Source organism: Theropithecus gelada, chromosome 13 (genome assembly GCF_003255815.1).
Source record: "Theropithecus gelada isolate Dixy chromosome 13, Tgel_1.0, whole genome shotgun sequence".
In the NCBI taxonomy this organism is placed as follows: Eukaryota; Metazoa; Chordata; class Mammalia; order Primates; family Cercopithecidae; genus Theropithecus; species Theropithecus gelada.
Window position 1 is genome coordinate 44,029,478 of NC_037681.1, and position 10,538 is coordinate 44,040,015.

The following is a 10,538-nucleotide window of genomic DNA, read 5'->3' on the forward strand; positions in this document are numbered from 1 at the left end:
AAAGACTGAGGACTAACAGCCACATAATCTTCCACTGTCTCCCAGCTCCTTCTGCAGGAGCTCTTTGGAGCCCTGCCATATTGGCTTAAAAAGCAGATATCTGAACTTCTGACACTGTCCAAAAAGACACTTACTCCATTGCATATAAGCCACATATCATTCGTCTGGGGCTTAATTGAATCTGCCCCACTGCTGCCCTTTGAGACATTCCAGCCTCTTCTCAAATCCAAGTACAGAACTGGACGTCATATCACCCTCGCTTGGACGCAGACGCACGGGCTCTGGGAGGCCAGCTTCCCGGGGCTCTGGGCTGTGACCGAGGCTCACAGAAAGAAAGCAGGCCCCGTGTGCCTCCCAGGAAAGATGTGCTGGGGACAGACCCAACCCTGGTGGCACAGCACGCCATGCCCAGGCCTCGAGTTGCATCCAGGCACTCACCGAACAGTGAGCAGCGTGGTGGGTGGTAGATGTGTCCCCCGCTGGGAGGGCCTAAGTATGGAGGCAACTGGAGTTGGGAGAGCAGCCCCCAAGGAACCCAACAGAAACAGTGAGGACCAATATTCCAGCTTCCCCGTGAAGTAAGACCTCAAACCTCCCAGTGACCTGGCCAGGCTGCTGAACCCCAAGTCTGCTTTTCCCAGCAGCTGCCTCCTGTTGTCCTTTCTCCCATCTTGTCTGGAACTCATGTTGTCATTTCATCCTCTTCCTCTGCTGCTTTGTCCTGCACCCCACATCAGCAGATCTGTTCAATCCAACCGTTTGCATTCTTGGCGCCCAGCCTTGGGGGCTGAATGGTGATGGAGGAAATCCCACTCCACAACACACTGGCCCCACCACGCGGGAAGGGAAGGCCCCCATCTGCTACCAGCTCCTTCACGCTACAAGGCAGCCTTTCTGGGTTTCCTTCTTTAGCACTTTCTCCCACTCTCAAGAGCAGTTATTTCTTGTCTTGACCTCTCTCCTCAGAGAGCTGACCCTACAGACTCCCCCACTACTTTGGTCAACCCTGACTCCTGCTTCACAAAGAAAATGGAGCCATCAGTCAAGAACTTGCTCACCTTCCTGTGGTCACTCCTGCAAATACAGCTACACTCGTGCCATCTTTGACTTCCTTTCTCCTGTGCAAATGGACTCCACATTCCCTCCACACTTTGGATTCCATTTGCATCCACCTCCTGAAAGCTTCCATCATCAGCTCTCCCCTCTCTTTCATATACACTTAATCTTTCATTATCCAGTTGGACTTCTTCCTATTTTAGCACGTACATACACACAAGTAAACATTCCCCTTAAAAGTTAAAACTGTTTTTCACTGGCTCGTGAGATCTGAATGTTAAAATTACAGGAACTCTGAGCCAGTTGTTAACCACAAAAATTTAACAATTTCTAATTATTAAAAATTATGTACACAATATTAAAAACAAAGGTAATTCATACTCACAATTCATCACTTCCTAATTTTTTACTACATTTTACTGCTCTCTTGGGCCTTGAGGTTTATATATGCCCATTGCACCTCTCCAGGGAGGAGATTCCAGAGAATGGTGGCCACAGCACATCTCTTTCCAACTCCATGTTCAGCAACATCCCTATGGTAGCTTGAAATCAACCAAGTGGGAGGAGTGACATCACAGAAACCAGCAAATGCTGCAAACCATGACGTTTTCCCTAGAGAGCTGGCTGTTAAACATTCATCAGCATTCCATTGACCCCTCTCAGCTCCGGATTCTTTTCTAGGTCCTACCTTCTGTGCCTCTTCACAGCTAAGTTTCTTCCAAAAGAAGTCTACACCCACGGTCTCCACTGACACAAATGGCTTCTGCACCTCTTGTTCCAGTTGAAGTGCCCTTGACTACAGAGCAGTGGCCTGCTGGAGATTCTATCCTCCATCCTTGAAGCCCTCGCCTTTGGGGGCATAGCCACTCACTCGCTGTTGGGACCTTGGCTGCCCTCCGAGGATACCTCTCAGCTCCCCTCTTAAAGGCTACATTTCCCCAGTTTGTCCTCAGCCCCCACGCACTTCATATCTCCCCAGCGCACTCCTGAGCTTCCATTTCCAGCTTTGTGCCAGAGATCCCACAGCTGAATATTTAATCCACACCCAAATATCTGACTGTCTGCTGCACGTCCCCAGTCTGTTGCCCACAAATACTGTAAATTTCCTGTGAAAAAAACTGAAATCACCCTCCTCCCTCAACCTCCCCATCCCACCAGTAGTGTCACCATCCACCAGTCTCCCAAGCCAGACCCTGAACCATTCTTGGCAACTGTCTCCGTTAGCACCAGCATCTCACCAATGAGCGGCCACACCCATTCGCCTCTCCTTCTGTTCCTGTGTCCTCATACTCTTGTCATCCCTTGGTCCCAGCCACTGTCGCATCTCACCAAATTTCTTGTGCAGATTAGTCTAACTAGTCTCCCTGCTTCTGACCTCCTCACTCCAGGACATACTCCACCCTGCAGACACAGTGATCTCTCTAGAGGCCAAATTTGATCACATTATTTCCCTGCTTAAAACCTTCAGGACAGCCAGGCACTGTGGCTCACATCTGTAATCCCAGCACTTTAGGAGGCCAAGGTGGGAGGATTGCTTAAGCTCAAGGGTTCAAGACCAGCCTGGGCAACATAGGGAGACCTCATCTCTATGAAAAATCAAAAAAATTAGCCAGGCATGATGCTGCACACCTGTAGTCCCAGCTACTCAGGAGGCTGAGGTGGGAGAATTGCTTAAGACCAGAAGATCAAGGCTGCAGTGAGCTGTGACCATGCTGCTGCATTCTAGCCTGGGCGACAGAGCAAGACCCTGTCTCAAACAAACAAACCTTCACCCACTGCACTCTAGATAAAGCCCAACTCCCTTAGCTTTACACACATGGCCATTTTGTTTTTGTTTTTGTTTTTTTGAGACAGAGTTTTGCTCTTGTTGCCCAGGCTGGAGTGTAATGGCGCAACCTTGGTTCACCGCAGCCTCTGCCTCCCAGGTTTCGGCAGTTCTCCTGCCTCAGCCTCTGGAGTAGCTGGGATTACAGGCATGTGCCACCACGCCCAGCTAATTTTTTTTTTATTTTTCTTTTTTTTTGGATTTTTAGTAGAGACGGTGTTTCTCCATGTTGGTCAGGCTGGTCTCAAACTCTCGACTCAACTCAGGTGATCAAACTCAGGTGATCCACCCACCTCGGCCTCTCAAAGTGCTGGGATTACAGGCATGAGCCACCGCACCTGGCCCTTTTTAACTTTTTAACTAACCCCCACTTCTAACTTTTAACTTTTTAACTAACCCCTGGCCCTTTTTAACTAACCCCCACTTCCAGCCATTCCATACTATGGAAGCACCTTGACTGACGATGGGGTTATTTCCTGATAAACTCATTAAAAGTTGAAAATATTCTAAATCAAAAATACATCTAATACACCTGCCCTACTGAACATCATAGTTTAGCCAGCTTACCTTAAACATGCTCTGAACACTTACATTAGCCTACAGCTGGGCAAGAGCATCTAACACAAAGCCTATTTTATAATAAGATGTCAAATATCTCATGGATTTTATTGAACACTGCACATTACATCAAAATTGCAATCGTTTTGCACCATCATAAAGTTGAAAAATCGTAAGTCGGGGACTGTCTGTACTCTAAATTCTCCCAAAATGCCACGTTTGCCTACTGCTCTCCCTTCACCTGTAATGCTTTCCCTGTGCCCGTTCAGCCCTGCTTCCCATCCACCTAGCTAGTAGCTTATTCACCCTTCAAGGCCCAGCCTGGTTATCGGCACCTCTAGGAAGCTAATATGACCTATTGGAGCTGCTGGGTGCTCCCTGCCATGTGCACCTTGGGTTTCTCGCCTTCAGACCACTCAGCATCCTGCATGTAATTGTTCTTTGTGTGTTTTATTTGGCTTGCCTTCTTCATGAGGCCATAAGCGCCTTGAGGGCAGGAATGGTACTTCATCCAGCACGTTTCTCCAGTTTCCAGCCCAGGGCCTAGCTATAAAGCACATGCTCAGTGCAGCATTGCCAAATGCAAGGGCAGGATTGAGCTGGATAGAGAGGAGGGGAGCACTGTGTGAGCAAAGGGATGGAGACAGGAATTCTGCAGAGGCTGCCACAGGCAGAAAGAGCCCACTGATGTTCCAGAGGAAGGCTGAGAGGGCTAATTTGGACCAGACCCTACAAGGCCTTGAGTGTCTCATCGCAGTACCTCCCATCGCTGTGTGATCTCAGGCTATGCTGGCCATGCTGAGGGCAAGGAGCAAATGGTAGTCTGCTGCCCTTGCTTGTGACCTCTGCCCCACGCAAGGTCCATCTTGACCCTGGGCTCTTTTTCTCCTCTCCTGCAGGTATGACACCATCACAAACCAATGGGAGGCCGTGGCCCCTCTGCCCAAGGCAGTGCACTCTGCTGCAGCCACAGTGTGTGGTGGCAAGATCTACGTGTTTGGTGGGGTGAATGAGGCAGGCCGAGCTGCTGGTGTCCTCCAGTCTTACGTTCCTCAGACCAACACGTGGAGCTTCATCGAGTCCCCAATGATTGGTGAGAACCAGTGGTGTCCTCAGCCCAGGGCCAGGGTCGCACCCCTGCCTCGCTGATTTGTTCAGTATCCATGCCCAGAAGTCAGGCTAAGCCCAACAGCTCTGCAGACCCAGATCTAGAGGGTGGCAGGAGTTGCTGAGCCCCCAGTTCAGGTGTCTGGAGAAGGGCAAGTGAGTCAAGGCTCCAGGTTCCCCTGGGCCCCAGACCTGTCTCCAGGCCAGTCAGTCACTTGTTGGAAGTCTTTCCAGCTTCCTTCCCTGGAGGGTCTGCTGGGAAAGAAAAGGAGAGGGAAGTCCGAGACAAGATGCCGTGACCTGCCTGCTCTGCTCTCCTCACAGACAACAAGTATGCCCCCGCTGTCACACTCAATGGCTTCGTTTTCATCCTGGGCGGGGCTTATGCCAGAGCCACCACCATCTACGACCCTGAGAAAGGAAACATTAAGGCGGGCCCAAACATGAACCACTCTCGCCAGTTCTGCAGGTGAGGGGCTGTGGCACCTTGGTTAGGGCTGGGACGGAGGAGCGGGAGGAGGAGGGGTGTGACCACAATGATTTCCCACCATTCAGTGACCATAATGATTCCCAGGCCCAGAGCAGTGGCCCTCCCCATCCAACCACAGGAGTGGGCATTAGCCCAGACCAGTAGGGTGGAGCACCCAGAGCAGCCCACAGCAGCCTCTGGCCCAGGAGCCTATCCCCAGGGCTCCAGCTGACCCCAGCTCCAGCAGAAAGGAACTATTTCCTGAAGGCATCAAGGCTACCCTGTTCTCAGTGAGAGGTGAGGTCTGCTTCCCCCAGGACCACCTGCCCCATCACAGACGGGAGGCAGTGCCAGGCCAGAGCAGTGCCAGGCCAGTGTGATGCCCTACAGGAACAAGTGATTTCTTGGGGGAATGCTCTGACAGCATGAATGACAGCATGAATGATCCTGATGGCCTTGGGAGCTGTGCTTGGGGCTCAGAGTCCCAAAGGCTGACTGGGTAAAAGCACACACAAACCTGCCCCTGCAGGCAGAGAAGGTAGAGGGCCAAGTGTGGCTCGGTCCCCAGGCTTCCTGGCCCTGTGGCAATGAGACACCAGTCCCTGCTCTTCCAACCCCATCCTTTCCTGGACTAAGAGGAACAAGGAATAAGAAGGGGCCCCAAGGCCGGGCACAGTGGCTCACGTCTATAATCCCAGCACTTTGGGAGGCCGAGGTGGGTGGATAACTTGAGATCAGGAGTTCGAGACCAGCCTGGCCAACATGGTAAAACCCCGACTCTACTAAAAATACAAAAATTTGCCAAGCGTGGTGGTGTGTGCCTGTAATCCCAGCTACTTAGGAGGCTGAGGCAGGAGAATCGCTTGAACCCAGGAGGCGGAGGTTGCAGTGAGCCGAGATCATGCCACAGCACTCCAGCCTGGGTGACAGAACGAGACTCCGTCTAAAAAAAGAAAAAGGGGGGCCTCAGAAACCCCATTGTCAGGACTCCCATAGCAGATGCTTCCTGAAGATATCTTGTGCCTGTGCAGAGGTAACTGCAGAATCTTCAGTGTGGGAATAGCATGAAGTACTTACTGAGTGCCCATTGTCTGTGTAGCATAGCTAGAAAAGATACAACCTACTAGCACGTCAGTGACCTTGGACACATCCCTTCCCCTCTCTGGGGAAGTTCTGTCTGTAAAACAGGCGGTTGGACCAGACAACTGCTAAGCTCCTGTTGGACTGAGATTTTACAATTCCTGAGCCATACTTCCATGTCACATACCCTAATGGTGGCAGTGTGCAGAGCACAGTCTGACTGCCCTGTCCACTGATGCAGACAACTGGAGCATTACGCTTCACTTGGGAGGATGCCCGCACCTCCTCTGAGACTAGAAATGAATGGGAAACGGCCAGGTATGGTGGCTCATGCCTGTAATCCCAGCACTTTGGGAGGCTGAGGTGGACGATTCACAAGGTCAGGAGTTTGAGACCAGCCTGGCCAACATGGTGAAACCCCATCTCTAATAACAATACAAAAATTAGCTGGGGTGGTGACACATGCCTGTAATCCCAGCTACTTGGGAGGCTAAGGCAGGAGAATCGCTTGAACCCAGGAGGTGGAGGTTGCAGTGAGATTGCACCATTGCACTCCAGCCTGAGCAACAAGAGCGAAACTCCATATTAAAAAAAAAAAAAAAACAGTGGCTGGGTGTGGTGGCTCATGCCTGTAATCCCAGCACTTTGGGAGGCCGAGGTGGATGGATCACAAGGTCAGGAGTTCAAGACCAGCCTGACCAACATGGTGAAACCCCGTCTCTACTAAAAATACAAAAATTAGCCAGGTGTGGTGGCAGTCACCTGTAATCCCAGCTACTCAGGAGGCTGAGGCAGGAGAATTGCTTGAACCCGGCAGGCAGAGGTTGTAGTGAGCCAAGATCACACCACTACACTCCAGCCTGAGTGACAGAGCATGACTCCATGTCAAAAAAAAAAAAAAATGGGAAAGACTTAATGGCAAATGGGAGAGTTAAGCTAGGTCTTGCAAGAGAATCAGGGAATAGGTGCACCACAGAAGGAAAATATGAGGGCCCCAGATGGCATGAAACTAAGGGAGAGAAGACTAGAAGCTCCAGGGTCTGGTAAGAAGTCCCTCTTTAAGACATTTCAGAAACGGGTGGAGCCTTTGAAAAGGTATGTGTCCAATGTCAGGGAATAGCCAAGAAGAAATGGCCATTAGCTAAAAGAGAGTCAGGGCCAGTAACAAGATGTGGATGTCAGTGCAAAGAGGTAGCTGAAATGCATTAAGGAAGTCAGTGCAGAGAGGGGCCAGATGCTGAGCCCTCATGATGAAACTGACTGAGAAAACAGGAGCAAGCCAGTGAGTGTCACACAGGGAAGGGGTCCAGGCACAACCATCGGTCACCCTGCAGAGCATGCTCGGCCCTTGCAATCCTGGGTGGACAGCAGCATCAGGTCACACAGGAGCACCTTGGCAGGTGGAGCTCCCAGTCAAGTGGCTGACGTTCAATTCCAGCTGAGCTCCTTATTATTCTCTCCCGTCATTCTTGTGAGTCATGTTCCCAATTTGATTTGAGCAGTAGGAAGGCTGCGTGTGCCACACAAAAGAGACTCCAGAAAGCCTCAGTGACCTGAGCTGAGTGCCTGCACAGAGATCTTTCCTCTCCCAGCCATGGTTAGTCACTCTGGCGGGGCAGGGAGGGAGCGCCTTCTGCCGCTCGCAGGGTGGCATAGCACAGCTTCCTGACTGGCCCTAAAGGACAGGTGTTTTTCATGTCAGCCCGGGTCAGAGGGCAAAGAAGGGCAGCAAGATCCCAGATGACTTTTGCAAAAGGCACAGGCAACCTACAACAGGACACGATGTTGAGAACCTATCTCCAGGGCCAAGTTGGAAGTGAAATGCCTAACTCTGTCCTTGCTTTCCCCCAACAGTGCCGTGGTGCTTGATGGCAAGATTTATGCAACTGGAGGCATTGTCAGCAGTGAGGGGCCCGCACTGGGCAACATGGAGGCCTATGAGCCCACAACCAACACATGGACCCTCCTCCCCCACATGCCCTGCCCTGTCTTCAGACACGGCTGCGTCGTGATAAAGAAATATATTCAAAGCGGCTGACATCAGCAGAAAGCCCATGATAAGACTGTGGACAAGTCTGGTGAGGCAAGTGCCACGCAATGATAATTTTCCAGCGACACCAACAAGAGGCCAACAAAACACAATCAAGGAACTCACTGCGCTCAACATGTTGAATATTCTCTACATTGAATGTAGAAAATCATCCTCACCTTTGGGTGAAACGGAGGCACCATGCATGGAGCCGCAGGAACCACAATCCCACTGTGGGGCTGGCTGCCTCCTGACCAGGCGCCCGCCCTGAACAGGGGCACCCGCTCTGCCAGGTGCAATAGAGTTTCACATATTTTTCAACTGGGAGAGAGAAGCCGTCTTTTCCTTCCTGCAGAGCAAGCTTGATCCCTAAACAACCATAGATCAGTTATCTTATGACGACATTAGGCATCAGGCTCTCTTGGAATAAGATCAAAGTGTCCTTATCACTTTGATTCCTACTTTTGTTTTTTAACCAATCTACACTTTCAGTGGCCGACAGAAAACAAGGGACAATACTGTGCATCACAAGGCCTAGGAGGCTGCTGGTCCCCACTGGGGCCGAAGAGAAGCCCAGCTGCCCACGCTGAGCCAGGGGTGGCAGCCGTGGGAGAGCCGGGGAGCGAGGACAGCGGTCTGTCCTTCACAGGTTTTTCTACTGTGTTTTTGCTGGAGAAGGACAAAGTGATTGCGCTAGCTTTCTCTTACCCAGTATGAATTATTTAGATTTCTGAGGCATTTTCTTGATAAACAAAAGGCTATTTTTAAGTACTGAGAGGAGAAGCAGGCCACAAGAGGGATAATGTTGTGGGAATTCCCAAAGCTCTTTGTAGGTAGTGCCAGAGGGGGGCTTTTGCTCTCATTTTTCTATGTGCAGAATAGAGGATCTCTCCTGGGGTGGGCAATGCCCCCATTTTATTTTTAGAAAAAGTAACTCCCAGACAGCCCCATAAAAGCTGTGCCCAAGGAAGAAGAGTCTGCTCTAGAAGGAGCCCGGTTCTGGCTCAGGACACCGGCCCAGCTCCCTCCATGAGGTCAAGCTGAGGACCCAGGCCAGTGGGAAGGGAAGGAGGGAGAATAAGCATCTATAAAGCACAGGAGACTATTTTTGATATTCATAGCTATATATTAAGGCACCTGCCGCAAGAGCTCTCAGGATGGGGACAGCCTTCTTAGTGGAGCCATGGCAGCAAGGCCTGAGGGCATGAGCAGAACCACTCTTCTTGTCACATATGAACCTGAGAAAAGGGAAGCCAGGAGGGAGGTCACACCGTGGCTCAAAAGGGAAAGGCCTTCCCGCTAGTCCTTAGCCCCTCAAACCTCACACGGTCAACAGTTTCCATTCCAGGGCAGGAAGAATGCTGCCGCCACCACCGCCACCACTGCGCTGTTGAGTTGAAGTTGGTACCAAATACACATTTACCACTTTTATATCTGGGAAGTCAACTTGCCATCGTTTCATGATAACAACCATTTATAAGAGAAAAAGACAGGACATGCTTTCCATCTTTTAGTATTTGATGACACAAAATTCCAGTTCTAATGCTGGGCATCAACTTCTAGCACTACGAGTGTGGCTCCCACTTGGACAAGATACCGAGCTTCGTTATGCAGTTTTTAATATTATTTATTATTTTAAAAAGTAATAAGCACAAAACTACATACATTGTATGTCATTTAAAGTATTTATGTCAAACAGGGTGCAAGTGTGAACCCAAGGACTGGAGCACAAATTCCTAACTGCCTGGGGCAGGGCTAATGTTAGCATTGGTGTGCGTCTGCCTCCAAAGGAGGTTCTAGTGGTCAGCGAGACTCAACACAGATGACATTGAAATTCCGTTTCTCTCCTCATCTATCACACTGGAGCAAAACTGGCTATTTCTGTGAATGATATAAAACAGGGTTCTCTGTAATGGTATTGTACATAGTATATGTTTATTGTTAAGTTCTTGTTATATTATAATAAATATATTTATAGATCTAGACTTGGAAGCCAGCGTAATCTTTGTGTGCCATCGTCCTGCCACAGGGATGCAAAACCTGTTCTACCCCTCATATATCAGCTGTACGGGTTCTCTTATAGACTTTGGTGCAGATCTTGATGATTAGAAAGGATAGGACTCCATATTGAGGGAAGGTTTAGAGTTGAAAAGCCAAGAAGAAAAGACAATTGAAGGTCAAAGTTGAAAGGGACTTGCAAACACGCTGACACTGACTCTGAGGCTCTTTCATTGAAGTGCTCTTCTTATTACACCTGTGCAACTGAAAGCTTCAAAACTGTTAGCTTCCCACTGGTATCACTCCTGTGCTGGGGACCGACTTAGAGCCACATGGCAATTCCAGCTCATGAGCCTAAGAAGAGACGCAACACACTTTCTCTAGGAAGAGGAATACAGGGTGATTTCTTTTCTTTT

General features: G+C 50.0%; 1 protein-coding gene across 1 annotated transcript in view; it reads left to right on the forward strand.

Annotated features, from left to right (window-relative positions):
• The window catches only part of KLHL29 (kelch like family member 29), a 321,749-nt gene extending 311,640 nt beyond the window's left edge, over positions 1-10,109 (forward strand). Inside the window, exons 12-14 of the mRNA XM_025354805.1 lie at positions 4,339-4,532; positions 4,871-5,015; positions 7,950-10,109. Coding sequence (XP_025210590.1) covers positions 4,339-4,532; positions 4,871-5,015; positions 7,950-8,133 — 523 coding nt within the window. The 3' untranslated portion in view covers positions 8,134-10,109. The remainder of the gene's footprint in view (positions 1-4,338; positions 4,533-4,870; positions 5,016-7,949) is intronic.
• The last annotated feature ends 429 nt before the right edge of the window (positions 10,110-10,538 follow it).